The sequence below is a fragment of the Caretta caretta genome, chromosome 7, assembly GCF_965140235.1.
Source record: "Caretta caretta isolate rCarCar2 chromosome 7, rCarCar1.hap1, whole genome shotgun sequence".
NCBI lineage: Eukaryota > Metazoa > Chordata > Testudines > Cheloniidae > Caretta > Caretta caretta.
Window position 1 is genome coordinate 8,102,998 of NC_134212.1, and position 17,675 is coordinate 8,120,672.

General features: G+C 41.3%; 1 protein-coding gene across 2 annotated transcripts in view; it reads right to left on the reverse strand.

The window, feature by feature from the left end:
* Positions 1-17,675, reverse strand: part of SUCLG2 (succinate-CoA ligase GDP-forming subunit beta) — a 243,939-nt gene that overhangs the window by 11,882 nt on the left and 214,382 nt on the right. For both annotated transcript variants that reach the window (XM_048856939.2, XM_048856937.2), the window contains one exon: positions 6,281-6,401. In XM_048856939.2, the coding sequence (XP_048712896.1) occupies positions 6,281-6,401 (121 nt within the window). The remainder of the gene's footprint in view (positions 1-6,280; positions 6,402-17,675) is intronic.

Below are 17,675 nucleotides of genomic sequence, written 5' to 3' on the forward strand. Positions count from 1 at the left end.
TGTCAGAGTGGGGTTAACATTAGGCAAAAAAATATTTCTTCATACTTTCAAACGTGTGTACATAATACCGTATGTTCTCGTCTCCTGTTAATCACAATAATTTGGGCGCTCAGGTTTTTGGTAGATTTACATATGAGAACAGCATTTGTGCTCACAAACTGGACAACAAATAGCATTCAAATATGCAAATTGGGCAGATACATAACTGCTCTACTTGTGCGTGAAAACAGTTTCCATGTGCAACTCTGAAATTCTGAGCATGCAAAATTTTAGGTCTGCAAACGCATACCCAAAAACTTGGATGGGCAATTTTGGAAATGGAAATTTAGAAGCCAGTTTTGAAAACATGGTTCTGTCTGCCTTCTAGCATGGACCATACACAATAACAGAGTCCACTCCCATTTGTTCCTGTCCTTATTATGGACACATTTGAAAGAAGTTCACTTTTTGGAGGGAAGAGAGAGAATGTCACAGATTCTCAACCAAAAAGCAGGAGAATATTTCATTTTATTGTGACAAAGTTAATCTCTTTATTCTTCCCTACCCTCAGTTTTTATTTTATTTTTGACCACAACAATGAGCTGCATTTTGGCTTTAGCCCAACACTGCTGGTTAGTCTATGCAGAAATCAGTTCAAACAGAATGTTATATTAAAAGAGGAGAAAAAAAATCCTGTAAAACGGCTGCACGTACCCAGTAGAAACAATGTCTCTTATGTCTATAAAAGTTAAAACCCAGAATGTGTGGTTTTTCCAGTCACCCACGAGCCTTTTAAACAAAAATAATCCTGCGTCTCAGCTGGTGAGTTCTTTTCTGATAAGGCAAGTAAATACATGTAATTATAAAGTTACCATTTTCAAAGAGAAGAGTAATCCTTTTTTTATCCACTGGTAAAACAGCTTGTAGTTATTATACAGCTGAGAACAAAGATTTGTCCACAAAATCCTGCTAAATCAAGACAGATTTGACTGATTAAAACTTTACTCATCAAGACATTTGTAATACATTGCATGTGGGCAAAGAGTCTTTAAAGTGCAGGGCACAAATCGGTTAGATTTATGGGAGTACTCATGAACCTTCTGCTGGGAAAACGTATAAAATGGAAATACAAAAATGTGTGTTGGTCTCTCTTTCATCCAATGAAATGTAAAATAGTATCAGTTTTGTTTTAAAATGTTTTGGGGAGCCCCTATGGCTTTCGCTGTATTGATTATTAATTCAGAATAATTTTATCTTCATACAAAGTGATGGGGGTTCAAAGAAGAGCAACATAGATGATTACGGGGTAGGAGGGATTGACTTTTGGAAGACAGATGAAAAGAACTGCTTATGAATAGGTTGGATGAATGACTAAGGAGGCAGGGGAAGGGGCAGTCACATGAGAAGGGCCTATAAGTAAAATACCTGAAGGGAGTAAACACCACAGAAGTCCTTGCTTAGGGGAATACAGGAGGTAAAACTACGACTAATAAGATGAATTAAAAGCAACATTAGGGCTAACAGCCATAGCTACGGTATCATGGTGGGACAGTCTCCAAAGGGAACAGAGGTAGCTCCATCTCCCAAAACATTTAAACCAGCCTGGATAATCCCAGGAACCAATACTGCATGGGAAGGGAATGATGGATTAACTGATTTTTTCCATCTCTAACCATGAAGATCCAGTATTGATCCCAACAGACTAAGCAGCACTCAACTCTTCTGAGATAAAGGTCCTAGACGCAATGGGGCCAATTTGGGCCCCTGGACTGGCTGTCATAAACCATGTTCAGGTGGTAGTATAGAGGACATACAGGAGCCTCAAGGGGTTTTGGCAAGAAATCTGTCAGTGCAGGAGCAGTGTCGGGTCAATCAAGGCAGCCCTGCTTGCAAGCCCCTGCGTAATCATGAGTTACAGCATTCAGTGCTAGGGAGATTCTGGGCTGCCGGGCAGGCCATAGGCAGCTGCAGGTTAGAGCAGTACCTAGGGTTGCTCTAACACACACCATGGATTGCTTTAGTTTTTGCAGTGTTCCAGAACCTGGGGCGGGCAAAGGTAATGAAAATAACATGGCACAAGGTCCAGACATACAGGATCACAGACTGCAAATTACAAGTAGACGAAAACATCAAGAATTCCCATGTGATGCATTAGACAGGCAGTAGTTTAAGATGGGCCATAAACATTGCAGCCTAGTTTTCCCTGTGTCCCCTAGATGGTTTAAAAGAAAATGGTAATAACCAGCCTACAACTACAACTGTGAATTACCTTCTTCCAAACATGATAGCTTTTCAATTCCTAAATCAGTTCACTAACAGCTATTAAATCAAGAAAACTACGGCTGCTCTTAGCAAAAAACTAAAACAAACAACAAAAGTTGCATGAAAAATAATCAAATGTTGAGGCTTAACATACAAAATTAATTCCTATCTCTTAGCTACCTCCTTTGCTCTCTGAGTCACCTACATTAAATTACTCTGTTAGTTTGCCTTTCTTTAGGAACGAGGGAGTGTTTCATCATCCAATGAAATCCCTGGCAACCTATTTCTATGCTTCAATTCAGAGGTGTTTAAGGTTCTCCCTATTTGGCAGAGTATTGGGCCTCCACTGATGGTCATGTTGCTTAATGCACTACTGGAAGGTGCTCAGATATTGCGGGGATGACTGTGGTACAAGAAAGTATACAGAATAGAAGGAGTGCATATTACAAACTTTGGCATCCCCTGATGTCATGGGGAAATGACCTCTGCACAACAGAATGACACTGAGGGATGTGAAAACTTAGCTTCTTTGCCAAGGTGAAGAGAAGAAGTTTTTCAGATATGGAGTTTCACAGGGCCAACCTGCCACTTCAAGAGCCATGCCCCCAAGGCTCTGCATGTAACACTCACATTTTGGATAGCAACCGCCTATCCCTTTAACAGGAAACATGGAGCATCCTGCCAGTGACCTGCCACACTCTTATTTGGTACAAGAGAAAAACAATGAGCCTGGTTGGTTAAAATGTATTGTCTGGCTCTTGATGTATACGCAAGGACACAATTGCTTCCCCACCCGCACTGAGCCTGAAAAGCCAGAGGGGTTCTAAAAAGCCTGGAATCCTTCACTGCAAAGACACCGATGGACAGCACAAGCCGCTCTGCAGTTCTAAGGCAGGGGCAGTTCCTGCTACAGGTGGTTGAAATATTTTCAAAATTTTGATAGAATTTCAAATTTTGGGGGAAAACATTTGAAAGAAAAAATATAATATTCCCCTCCCCCCTCTTTTAAATTTCATTTCATTTATTTATTTATATACACGTTCTATTTCCTGCTATTCTGCAAGGAGTAACGCCAACGGGTCAGAGCTCAAGTGTATTCATCAGCCACGCTCCATTTTCTACCCTGGATTGCTCTAAGCCCTGGGCTGCCTACTGTAAATATAGGGAAAAGTACCTGAGATACAACACTATAGGTAAACCTGTGCAAGTGCTGACTTTTACATGGTGACCCCTATTAATCACCCCCCCTCCAGGCACCGTCCAGAGGAAAAAGAGATGGGCCTTACATCAAACCCGCAAGGCCAAAGACTCAGACTCTGACAAATCAATTCCAGAACCAAGAGTTCTTCCCTGAGAACATTCTGCCACCAGGCCATCAAACCTGGGCAGTCGGCAAAAACACACCCCAGTAGATTCCACCCCCCACAGTGGCGAACAGGGAGAGAGGTGGCCTCACAATCTGTATGAGGCATTAAAACAGAAAAAAACAAAACAAAAAAACTCAACGCAACGAATAGAATAAAACCAGGCTTCATTGCAAAAGTCCTTAATGGTTAACATAATGCTGTAAAGAAGTGTATTTGTAGCACAGTTAAATGATTGGGTATGACTATGTCCTTGTAACTCTATAAGGTTGTGTAGGGAGCCAGGGTGGCTTCCCTCCGAACCAGAGGGTAAAGAGCCACCCTCTCAGCCAGACCAAACTTCTTTTTCCACCCCTCCCCTTCAGGGGGTTGGAGTAAGTATACAGGATGGGGCCCTTGGCCCAGTCAGGGCAGCACCAGGGAGGGAGACAGACCCAGGCTGCTGGCTGTTCCCCCCAGACCTTCGGGTAGCAGAATCCCGACAACGCCACTGACCCTTGCCAGTACTCCCCCCCGGCCTGAGGGGCGCGCTACAGACCCTTGCCGGCACCTCTCCCTCCGCTAATTCCCTAGAGACAGAAAGGTGTGACCAAGGCCTGCCAGTGAGACAGTAGCTCCCCACTGCCCCCCAGCGGCTTGGGGGACCAACTGAAACCTGTCACAGTTTGGTATACAATATGAATCAGTTTGCACACAAAATTTGTGAATGACCAAGATCATGAATATTCTGTCAGACAAACTATTCACATTCTTTGATCTATCAGAGAGACACCTATGCAGAGAAAACCGTAGTAGGACACTCAAAGGTGTAATCTTGCCTTTCATGTTTTTATGTTAAGCTAAACTAATGTACTTGCTGACAAAATAACCTACTATAGCATGAATATTGATTTTACTGAGGAAAATGCCTTTAAAAACACCTGTTATGAAGTCTTTCCGAATGCGCTTATCAGAAACAAATGATTTTGAATATAAGAATGTTGATGTCAGGGACCTCGGGTTTTGAACCTTGGTCCGCAGGGCTCTTCGGAGCTACTAACTTCTAGCCTGCCACCTAGTGACCTGCTAACTGTTGTCACATAGGAGCTGAACTCTGACAGAGGACCCCAGTCCTGGAATCCAATAGGCAGAATGTTCGTCATCCTAATTAGTTCAAAGCTTCTACATAAACCAGCACAGAAACAGATAATTGTCCATTCAGCTGGGTTCTGCCTGCTTTGGACTGCTTCCTACTTCTACTGCTGACCTCCTGGTACCCTGACCCTGCCTGACTCCAGACACCAGACCTCAGTTTGCCCTCTGGCCTGACTCCTGATTCCTGCTCCAACCACTAGGTTGGACTGCCCACGTCCTGATCATGACCGTTATGCTGGTTTCAACAGATTGCAGGAAACCAAAACACTTTTCTTCTTATTGTCAAAAAAAACCAATCTTCCTTCCTCAATTCTTTCAGGAGACTTTTCAGAAACTGATGGAAGGAGTTGTGGGACTCTTTTTTTTTTTTAAGATAGCAAAATAACAAAAATATATTAAAACGAGCAACCGCCGAGCCACCAGACTTTTTAAAGCTTCACTGACTTTAAGGCCAGAAGGGACCATTATGATCATCTAGTCTGAGCTCCTGCACAACACAGGCAACAGAACCCACATCAAGTTTGTAATTTCTGGATGAGCGAGGGAAGAGATTGAGAACTCAAAAGTTAAGAAGCTTGTCTGGAATTTATTCAAGCTGCCATCCCCAAAGCTGCTGTGTTTTTAAAAACTGAGCTGGAGATCTGGGAAAGAACAGGTCATCCAAGTAGAATAATATTGTATCTCTTTTATATTGTTCTTCATTTTATTCTTGCTTATGGCATTATAATTGGTCTGTGTCCGGATACATGTGTATACTATAACTGTGCTCAGTAAAAATTATTTGGAAAGGGAAAACAAACCCATCCAGCAAATATGCCCTTCCATGAAAACATTTTCTGTTTCGGCTGGAAATACAATGAGTAAAGTTTTTCTCATTGTATTTCAGCCCTTCCATTTGCATCTGGGGCCAGGAACTATAGAAATATGTGGGAAGAGTTCATTTATTGTATTTTAGATTTATACAGAAGACCATAAAACCTCTAGTTAGGGCTGTAGGTACTTTTCCAGATATTAAAAGTACAATCAGACTAACAGACGAAAATAAACAAAACCAGGAAGGGGAAAAAGGCAACACTTTAATGACAGATCCCCATCCCAGTACCTGGGAACAGAGATGAACTTTGCCATGTTCTCTGAAGATCAATGGATTTGGGTGATTTTGGACTGACTGCATGAATGAATCCCAAAGTTCAGGGCTCCTCCAAGAGAATTACCTGCCAGAAACTCACTCTCTTCTAAACCAAGGGGGTTCTAGCTTGCGTGCCTCTGCTTTAGTGAAGAGGCAAATGCTGCAGTCTTTTTTCAGGGAAAGCTCCTACTCAAGTTTTGCCTGAGTAAGGACTGAATAAAGACTGGAGGGTATGACCCTAAGTCTGGTTTCAGGTAGTTACACAGGCAAAGAGTTGGGTCAATTCTTATTGCATCTGAACTAGTTTGTGCATCCTTTACACGAGCCTGGAGAACAGAATAAGCCTAAGTGGAACACGGTGTAATTGAGAGCAGCTGAGAGCCGACTTTAGCCCCAAACCTTTATCACTCACCTTCAAGTCTGACAACCAGAGGCACCTTCAGTTCAAGTTCTCGACAGGCTTTGGTAATGCCATTTGCGATAATGGCACAGTTCACAATACCACCAAAAATGTTGACCAGTATTGCTTCAACCTAAAAAAAAAAAAAGAAAAAAAAAAAGGGAAAATGATACGGTCACCGTTTTAGGCATTACTTTCTAAACAGGGGTATAAAGCACAGCCCAGGGGACATTCTCCCCTTTTACACACATGCCAACTACTACTGAAATCAGTAAATGGCACCCTGTGTAACTCATGAGGAGAACTTGCTGCTGGGTCAAAAAAAGCGTGTACTGTCTATAACGAGCTGATTGGTGGTCTCGGCTTAAATTGTCATGGGTAGGCATTCACATTGCAAAAACCGTTAGTTTGCAGACTGGACTACTGGAGGTGGGCACTGGAAAAAGTTTAGGCTTAGCGGCCAGACAGTGTTCTTATCTTTGCCTAGGCTGTAACCTTTATTATGCACAGACGGATTCAGTTTCTAACGCAGTCCAATTAATTCCTGGAATAAGTGGGCACAGTTATACAGGTTTGTGGCCCAACAGCCCAAATGGGAGAAATCCATTCCCATAGTGGTACATGCAAGTGATGCAATAGACCTTGTGCCGGCCCTCTGCACAAGGGGTGAATTTCATGCCTCTGCAGGGAGCAGTGAGATGGTGCCAATAGAAGACCATTTTAAGTATTTATTTTAAACCTAAAATAAGTAAAAAATAAAAAGTAAATGAAAGTTTTAAGCTTGACTTGTAAACAAACCAAAGATAAATATCCTCTGTGTGTTAGATATTGTGCAGACAGTTCAGAAACATCAGAATGGGATATATTTTTAAGAGAACGCATTATCTTTCCTGCATACCATAAAAAGCAAAAGGCTACTAATATACAGTGTGTGTGTGTGTGAGAGAGAGAGAGAGAGAGAGAGAGAGAGGCAGAGAGAGAGTGCATGTTTGTATGTGTGTGAAAAAACGATGGCAATTCTTATATTCTGTAGCAGGCACTTCTAATTTTCTTAGTAATGAAATTTAGCATGTGGATACTTACTGAAAAGTTTGCATGTATTCTATATTAAAAGTAGCACAGATAAAAAGGTAATATATGCATCTTGACTTGATAAATAGGAGTAAGAAAACCCTTTATAATTAACAAGGCGACATAGGTAATAAAGAGAATTCATTACAACAGATTAATTGATGACACCTCCAGAAAATGGCTATTCATCAACTTAGAGGAACTGAAATTCCTGCACCCAATTGTCAATTAAATTATCCTACATTACATGCAAGACATTTGTGGATGCTCTTCGTGCCCCCTTTTATAATCATACCATTCAAAGACAGCAAGAAACAAAAGGTGCAATGTGTATTTTAAAACTTAACATAGTAACGTGCCCTGGGAAAAATATCTTTAAAATAAGACCCATCTAACTTGATGTTTACAATGAATATATTAATGCAACAAGATCATCGTTCCATGTGGCATAATTCTGTAAAACATTTGACTATCTTAGTAAGGTACCAAAAATAATACTTATCTATTTGATCATTAAGTAGGGGTGCCCTTCCAGCCAATGCACTGCAATTTGTATCTGTCCCAACAGGCCACCCAGAGAAGATTTTCTCCCCTTCCAAGTGTAGCTGGCATACATGGTTCATTTGAGTCCTGATCTTGTGCAGGTGGTAACGGTGGGATGAAGAGGGGGTAAAGAGCAAGGTGGTTCCAGAGCTGCAGTCTTGCACCCAGTGCTAACATTTCACCAAGGACTGGAAGGGGCAAGAAAAAGCCATGGTCCAGTTCCCTTTAATCTAGCTACTGCAGGTAACAGCCTTCCTCATGGCTCTAGCGATCCCAACACAAGCCCATCAGGGACCCTAGCTACATATTTGGGTTACTAGCCCTTCCTGAATTCTGTGCCACCATGTCTACACTGCTATTGTTACCTATGCTAGCTAGATTAAAGCTAGCATAGGTAGGCCTATCCATGCTACAATCACACCTTAATTTGCTGCATAGATGTATCCCAAATGAACATTTTGCCCAGCTCGACACAGTCAAGTTTATGCTGTCACCAAATAAATTTCCTGCAGTCATGCACGTTCATGTTTCTGAGCAACTGGGTTTAAGACGTCATTGCAGGCAAAACATTATAATTAGCTCCTGTGATTGCAATCTCATATACCGAGACTGAAGGCTTGCCACTGTTAGCATTATTTCTATCCTTGAGACATCCGTTTAAAAAACAAAACAACAACAATTAACACTTCCCTTACTACCAGGAATTGTTTCATTAGTATCCTTTGGTGGATCTCAGATTGCAAAAACATTGGTTATTACAAGCACATGCAGTATTCATAGTATACAAAGGAACTCTAACCTAAGCAGAATTTTAATATAATTAAGAAGGCAATGGTACCATCTCATTAATGTTTCTCATCACTTCTCCTGTTCTCATCTCCAAGTGTTTCTTCATGCAGCCCTGTATGTCTGGAACAGTCTCCATCTGTCCATGCACTAAGTATCCTCTGTCTCTCCTCTCAGATTTCGTATTAAAAGCTACTTCTTTCACCTAGCCTTCCATTATTGATCTACTAGGATACTATCGGGCCCTACTTCTTTCCTCATCCTCTCAGTGTTTGCACGTCTAGAGTCATGCAGTTTAGATTTGCTAGCTCCTCTGGGTAGCATCCTGGCTCATCTATGTGTTTTCTAAAGTACTCTGCACATTAATAATGTCTAAACTCCAATATCTGAATTTCTTCTGGAGAAGCGTTGTGATAATTGGGCTGACAAATTTATCCTAACCGTGAGCTCAATTATAAAAAGTATATGAAAGTTCGTAAGAGGTTACAATAATCTATAACAACAAAAATTGATGGAAAGTAGGTCAAGTGACTTTCAAAACCGAATGTTATAAACAGATGCAAGAGAACCAGACAGAGAGATTAAATAAGTCAAAACAACCAAAGGCCACACCAGTATGATTCAAGGACTGAGTCAAAATCGTGCTTGGTAAAAAACAGGAGATGTGGAACTGGAAATAAATGAATCAGAATTGATGGGTCAGATATTAGGCCTGACAAAATTAAGAGAGGATGGGCTATTCCACCCATCATTCCCTTTCTGGGTGCTTAAAACAAAGAGACTTTGGGGGGAGAAAGGACAGAAGAACAGACGGAGGCTACTGGAGTGAGCTTCACCATCATGGCTGCCATTCCCACTGTTTCCTGGGACTCTTAACTTTCATCATCCTGATCCTAAGAGATGTCCTGACCTAGTCAGGCCAGAGAGAGGATCCAATGACATTGCGATCCTTCCCAGCTGCAGGTGAATCCCAACCACCACCTGAGAAGAAACAGGATTGGATTTTAACAGCAGCAGCAGCTCCAGTGAATCTCAACTAATTTCTTCTCTTTTACCCAAAAGGACAGTTATAACCATCTTTGATATCATCTAAGTGACTGTCAAATAAGGGTTTTTTTCCATCTAAAACTTCACAGCTAAAGGGAAAGGGAACAAGGGATGTTGTTAAAATGAAAGCCTTACTTAATACTTTACATTTCAAATGCTTTAACAGAATCCTTCATTTCTGTATCTTTAATAAAAGGTTAAAGATGATTCTTATGGTGTTTCTGCACCATGGTACTAAGCAGGCTTAGATCTCTTTATACACCTTGTTTAACACTCTTTAATGTTGGACAGTGACTAGGTCACGTGAACACCTTTGACCCATGTATTCCATCTAAATTAATAAAACAGAAGTTAGGTACCATAATTCAATATACAAGACAACAGCTGCTACACTTAAGTACTGTACCTACACTAGCAATAACTAGCTATGTATGTAGTGTTATGTATGGTACTTCATCATCTGCAGTATACAAGATGACATAAGGAAAGGAATAATCTCCTCATTACACCAATATATACTCCTAATTCACTTCAAATCACTTTTCTCTTCTCCACATGGTTCAGATATGTGTGTCAATATTTTTATTTAATGACATCTTTCAATTTGCTAAATGCATGCATTTTTCATGCACATAGTCTTGTTTTCATTTCATTTCATCAGGAAGGAAGGGAGCTGATTGATTCCTCGCCCTCCCCCTTCATTGACTTAAAACCCTAGCCTGGGCCATGTGGAGCCTCTTTCTGACCATTCCAGCAGCCCCATCCTCCTCACCCAATACTGGTAATCTCAGAGCTGCGTTCTGTGGATGCTCCAGGTCTGACCAATCACCTGTTTTGGGAGCAGGAATTTTTTCTTCCCATAGGGACCAAATTGGCAGAGGCCCAGGAGTTTTTTTTGCCTTCCTCACTCATGCTGGAGGCACAGTTAAGTTACATAAGAATAGGATTTAATCATTAGTGATCGTATTTCGTAAGGGTTTTAGTTTGTTGCAATTCGCGGCCAGTTTCCAATGTTGTTAAAAGGATAAAACGAACAGTCCCCAGAAGTAAAAGACCTGGAATTTTACTGATTGGGCCTTGTGCTTATGGGATAGGGGAAGACTTCATGGGCTCAGGTTCTCCCTTTTAGCACCGTCTATCCCCCTCGCTGCACGGTGGTGGTAGAACTCAGAAAAGTGAGCTGAGTCCTGGGGGTAGGCTGAGGAGGGTCTACCCTGAGTTATGGGTTATATGGTAGAAGCCCTGCACTGGAACCTCTTAAAATGCATGATAGGGTGGGTAGCCCTCTTCCCGTATGTTAATAAAGTTGAGGCCGGCTGCTGAAAATCCATCCCTATGTTTGTCTTCATTTGCTGTCACGTCTACTTCAAAGTTTCTTACCATTAAAATATACTGTAATTTTGTACTACAACAGTGGTGCATACAAGAGACACTTCTCTGTCTTTTCTAAAATATGTTCCTAATTTGGGGACGTTGTACCAGACATGTGATAAATCAACTTAAGCAAGTGTGTTGACATTACTAAAGATAAGGAAGAGGATTTTATGCCCAATACATATATTTTAATTCCTAATGCAGAATTTCTCATTTAAGTATCTGCTTTTCAGTTTTCAAGTTGAATTCTAATCAGTTCTCCTAATCCATTGGCAGCTAAAGGAGAAAAAAAATGTTGAAGGAAATTAGATGCAGCTTGGATAATTGATGTTTGTATGCCTGGCTTTAATAAAAATACTCTGTTAAATCAGAGATGAGTCTAAAAAGATTCAATCAATAAGACACTGAATCAGGTGGAGAATTCAATCTTGGGTTTTATTGTAATCTTATAAATAAACCACAGATCAGTTGAAATGGTGCAGAAGATTCACTTATAAACTCTGCTGAAATTTGGGAACATTGTTGCTTCCCTACCCTGAGTAGATCTTGCAGTTCTAAATAACGGTCTTCTGAAGTAACTGTAACAGCATTCAGATGCTGTGCTAGGATAAAAAGATTTTTAGTATTTTATGTGCACGGAGAAAACCTGTAAGTGTGCAGATTGCGCAGTGGGGATTAAGAACCCACCCACTGAACACTGGGATAAATATATATTAACATAAACAGCATCTGATGCACCTGGAACATAAATGCACATTTAGAGTAGTGTACTCTGCCTGCATACAAGAAAGATCACCTTGAACAACATATTAATAATTAACATTTCTATCCAACTTCATGTCCTATAAGACAAGTCTATATTTCAGTAACCTTTAGTAGGGTAATCTAGATATAGGCATCTCCACAGGGCAAGTGTTTCCTTTTACACAGACAAGGTGGGTGAGGTAATATCTTTTATTGGATCAACTTCTGCTGCTGAAAAAGACAAGCTTTTAAGCTACACAGAGCACTTCTTCAGACACACACACACAGTAGACTTGAAATCTCCACTGAGGCGAGCTACAACCAGTTTTGTAGCCTTCCAGTGAAGAAAAAACAATGGGCAGTAACGTGAAGGCATCGTTACAGCTAGATACTCAATATACATCTCATCAACTCCAAGTTTCAGAGTTAGTGGTGGAAACTGAACTGTGTTAACGTGAGAGCTGTTCGTGCTAGAGGACAGTATTGAGCCTTTTGTAAATGTCAGAATACCATTAATATGCAAAAATGAAATATCCATCAGTATTGTGTGTACATACATATACCACAAAAATATGCATATACATATTTCTGTCTTTCTCTCTCTATAAAATTACATACATATAATTATGCACACATTCTGCATTGCCGTATCATTTTAAATAATGAAGCTGTGAACTACAGTTAATTACTTTTTGTTTATCCTGTCATCACGATACCAAACAAACCCTTCAAAAATGTTAAAAGTTTAAAACTTAAAAAAAAAAAAATTAAATGCAGTTCTACAATTTTTAACACAGTAATTGTGCTAATGGATTACTCTTAAAGCTGTATAGCTCCTTGACAAAATCCAGTCAGTTATTATGTTGCAGGCAAGTAAGAACATTCACAGTATGGCATGTGGACAGCTTTGGTCTACTGGTACTTTAAGTTCAGTTTGTACAGTTATATAATATGTAACTGCCTATTATGGAACTTCCTATATATTTCTTGGTCTCTAAAATGTTCTGAAGTCTTAAAAAAACATATTACAACATTCAGTTATCGTACATTTAAGAATTAATATGAGGGGGCATCAATGAAGCATTCCCCTAACCCCAAAAATCCATTTATAAATCTATAAACAGGACGTCTAGCTGTCTGCAGCTGCAGAGTTCCAGTCTGCCAAGTATCCTCTGAATTCTACAGTGCCAACATGAATACTGTATTTGATGGAAAGACAGGAGAGAGCACTTGTTTTTGGTGAAAAACTAGATATTTGCATGTTTCTATTTTTCTTTCTTTTCCCCCCTCCCATTTTACTGTAGAACAACTAGAGCAGACTTAGAACAATGATGCATGTTAGCACTCCACAGCAATGACATCTATTTAGTATCGAGTATCTCTGCTAGCTTGAAAAAAATAAATTAAAATAAAATAAAAATTAATACTTTAATTATAATGAATCTAATCATTGTAAGTGGAAATATAATTTTAAGAATATCTTCATATACACACAATGATCATGGATAGAAGACACTGAAGGGGAAGGCCAAACGACTTGGTATCTGGACCGGATAGGTGCAGACCTCAGAGAGACCAATTTTCATGACAGCTGATCCCGAATAGGGAAGTGACATGAAATCAGAAGACCATATCTATCTATCTAGACAAGTAATTCAAGATGAAAATGACTGCAATACTCAGGTCCCCAAAATCAAAACTGCTGCTAATGTTCTCTTTGTGAGATACTTCTACCAAAGACAAATTAATGTTATCTAATCTTGTGACAGTAGGAAAAACTAATCTTCTGGATTAGTTCTCCATCTACTACCAATGTAAGATCTCTGTCACTCTCTCTCTTCCACACAGTCTCACCCTCCCTCTATACCATAAACAATATTCTAAAATTACTGATATTGCTGTCTGACCTTGCGGTAATCAGTTGCTCTGAAGCTTGATCCATTTATTTTAGCTGAAACAAGCTGCTCAGCAAATGTCAGTAAAACCGTATCTGCAGTGAATTAAAAGCTACATTGACAAAGAACTTCCTTATAGCTTGCTGTGATTGAAATCTGACAAAACCTCTTTATACCTCCAGGCACCTAAACATATTGATTGACCTCTCCTCTTCAAATATAAATAAGCTCTATTTAACCCCTTCACCAGCTAATGACATATCTAAAGACTATGAAGCAGGTAATTCTTCATACATTTTGTCTTCTTTTTTGTGGGTGATTGTGGCAAAACAGTGGGAATATGAACTCTAAGGTGCCATCTAATGTCAGAAATATTTTCCATATATTTGAATGCTATACAGTGAGTTTGCGTGATAGCTGGAACGTGTTTTCAGGCTAATGGGGCACTATATCACAGTTGATAGGTCTAAGTATGTAACAAGTTTGACAACAACCCGTTGTTAAAGGTCCTAGCTTCAGGTCTGTGGATATATAATTTTATATAACTGATCCATTCAGGTATCAGAAACAGATGAACAAGAAGGGCAGGTGAGCAGCATACTGGTAGATATTGCTTTTCAAAGAGCGCCCCCTGCTTTTCTACCTTCAAGGCAATGAGTCAACTAAGGGAAAATGACTGAAACCAGAAACCTTCAAAAAAGGGGAAGCTGTCAAAGTGAGGTTGTAAACGAGTATGCCATGGGAAGACACTGAGGTCTCAGCAGTAATGGTTTGTAAGAGCAGACTGAGGCTATGGCTACGCTGCAGAATTTACAGTGGGGCAGCGGGACCAATGCAACTGCTAGTGCAGACCCTCTACGCTGATGGGAGAGCGCTCTCCCATCGATTTAATGGCCCCAGCCCCTGCGAGTGGCGGTACCTATGCCCGTGGGAGAAGCTCTCCTGCCAATATAGCGCCGTCCACACCAGCACTTAGGCCAGTGTAACTTATAGCGCTCAGGGGGGTGGCTTTTTCGCTCATGGTGTCGACAGCATCCTAACTTATACAGACATAAGCTGGAGGTAAGGTGTACGTAGCCTCAGTAAAACTCTTTGGGATAGACCCACAAAGGGATTTAGGCACCTAACTGCTACACAAAACCCATGCTCAGCTCCAAGCTGACTTGCAGGTACCCGAATTCCCATGATGCCTGAGTTTCTGCCAGTAATCCTACACATAGCTGCCTCAGACCTGATGACCAGCACCTAAGTCCCAGCGAGATCCTCAAATTAGATGTTCCTCTGCCTATCTTGCCTGTAGGGCCCGATCCATTAAGCATTAAGCCGACCAGATCGAGCACCGCATGAAATGCTGGAGGAGGAGGAGATGATGGTGGTGCTCTTATAGCCTGTAGCCCAGTGGTTACAGCACTCACGCAGGTTGTGGGAGACCTAGGTTCAAATTCCCACTCTGCCTGCTGTAGAGCAGGGATTTTTGAACCAAGGGCTCCCACCTCTCCAGAGAGCTCCCTGGTGAAACTGTTCCACTTTTAAAAAATAATTAGGTAGTCATGGGAGCAAGGACTTGAACTTGGCCCACATCCAAGGTGAGTGACCTAACTCCTGGGCTAAGGGATCACTCCCACTCTCTCTCTCTCTCTTTCTCTGGCCCAAGAAAGGACTTAGGCACCTAACTCCAGGAGAGGGTTCACGGCTGTGAATCCTGAGCAGAAATAGGTGCCTAAGTCCCACTGCTCTCCTCAGCATTTCCTATTGGCTAGCTTAGGCACCTCCCCGCTTAGCTTGCTGCCTTTTGTGGCTCCCTCTCTTAGGTGCCTGACTCTCCCTATACATTGTTCAGAGAGCTTTGATGCCGAACTTGGGGCTGTGGATTCCACTAGGCAGCAGTGCGCCTATTCATTAGGCGATGCAATGCTGAACCTAAATCCCCTTTGTGAATCTAGCCTCCGGAGGATGGATACAGGGGACAATCTTACAATCTCTGTGCTCATTTTTGTCAGCTCCAGTCTGATGTCAGAGATGGACACTTTTCCAAAGAGCAGAATACTCCATGTGTTTAGGGCTGTAGCTCCAGCAGCCAGCCTCCAAAACAAACAGGCACTTCTATAACGTGAGGGCCTCCAAGAGCTTCACAAACCCTAACGAATCAAGCCCTACAGCTCTCTTATCAGGTAAATGTGCGTTGCATTGAGTGGCCCAAAGTGACACAGGAAGCCTGTGGCAGAGCCAGGATCAGAACCTAGATCTCCCATCTCTCAGTTTTAACTTTCTGCTTTGCATGGGTCCGTCTACATTGCAATAAACAACTAGAGGCACCGAGTCTCAGAGCCTGGCCAGCTGACTTCGGCTGCCTGGCTATAAAACAGCAGTGTACATTCTCGGACTGGACCACGGAGGGTCTCAGAGCCCAGGCTCCAGCCTGAGCTTCTGCACTGCAATGTTGTAGCCCTGCAGCCCAATTTCCACAAGCCCGAGTTGGCTGACCACAGGTCTTTTCCTGAGGTGTAGGCATACCCCATATGTCTGACATGCCTGGGCATGACGATTACAATACTCAGTGTGGGTGCCATTAGTCATACCATCTGAAATGTGGATCAGGAATGGATTCCCTGCATACCTTACCTGCTGCAGTAGACCACCCACATAAACCTGGCTGCATGTGATTTTACATACTTTTAACAAAAGAAGAGATCCAAAAGCAAACTCCAAGGATGTCATCTGGATTTGTAACACTCTCTGAAGAATTTTGAATCCATAAACCAAAGAATGGATGACACTCATCCATGTACTTTTTTTTTTTTTAATCTGACAGACACAGTACGGATAATCTTCATTGAATATATAATCCAAGAAAATATAAAGCTATGCTCAGGAGACCTGTTCTACGCTGGGCAGCCAAAATGAAGAGACAAGTAAAATGGAGACACATTGTTCCCAGGAGCAGAGCAGATATAGAAGTCTCAGCCAGGTCCAGACCCACATTTCTGCCAAAATACAAAGAGCACTGTATTCTAGAATCATAGAAATATGGGGCTGGAAGGGACCTTGAGAGATCATCAAGTCTAGCCCCCTGCACTGAGGCAGGACCAAGTAAACCTAGACCAGCCCTGACAAGGGATTGTCCAACCTGTTCTTAAAAACCTCCAATGATGGGGATTCCACAACCTCCCTTGGAACCCTTTTCCAGAGTTTACCTACCCTTAGAATTAGAAAGTGTTTCCTCACATCTACCCTAAATATCCCTTGCTGCAGATTAAGCCGGTTATCATTTAAAGGTTGTGCTGCCCTCGGAGAGTGCACAAAAGTTATTCCATATTTTAATGTTATCTGCTCTTTTCTTTTTATTAAAAAGCAAACAAGAAAAAACATGCACCCATGGGACAAAACTGAGCTCCATGGGACATAAACGTTCAGTGCCACACATAGGCCTTTAATTTTGTGTCTCCAAAACTTGGCACCCACAACACTCAGTTTTGGGTATGCAAATTACACTTCCAATTAGGCTGGAAGATGTATCACTCATGATTTGCTTATTTGTCTGATTTATATGTAACAGTGTTATTTGTATATATCAATCTGTCCTTCTGAGGGTGCAGACTCTTTGGGCCTGATTTCAGAGGCCTTATGCACCCGCAACTTGCACTAAAAGTGTAGGTGCTCAGCACTTCTGAAAATCAGGTATTTGGCCTTACAAATTTAGAATCCACTTTTAAAATATACTTTTCTGAGTATGAACTCAGTTGTATTGCACTTTTGTTCGGGGGACAGTGGGAGACTGGCAAAGCATTGAGAGAACTGCTATAATTTAGAGAAAAATGACCTAAATTAAAATGGTAGTGGTCAGTTCTGTGCTGGGATTTGACAAGTCTTTTTTAGTTTTTGGGGAACACATTTAACTTTGCTGAAGTTAGTATTACTTGGCATTACTACAGCATGTTAATGTATGT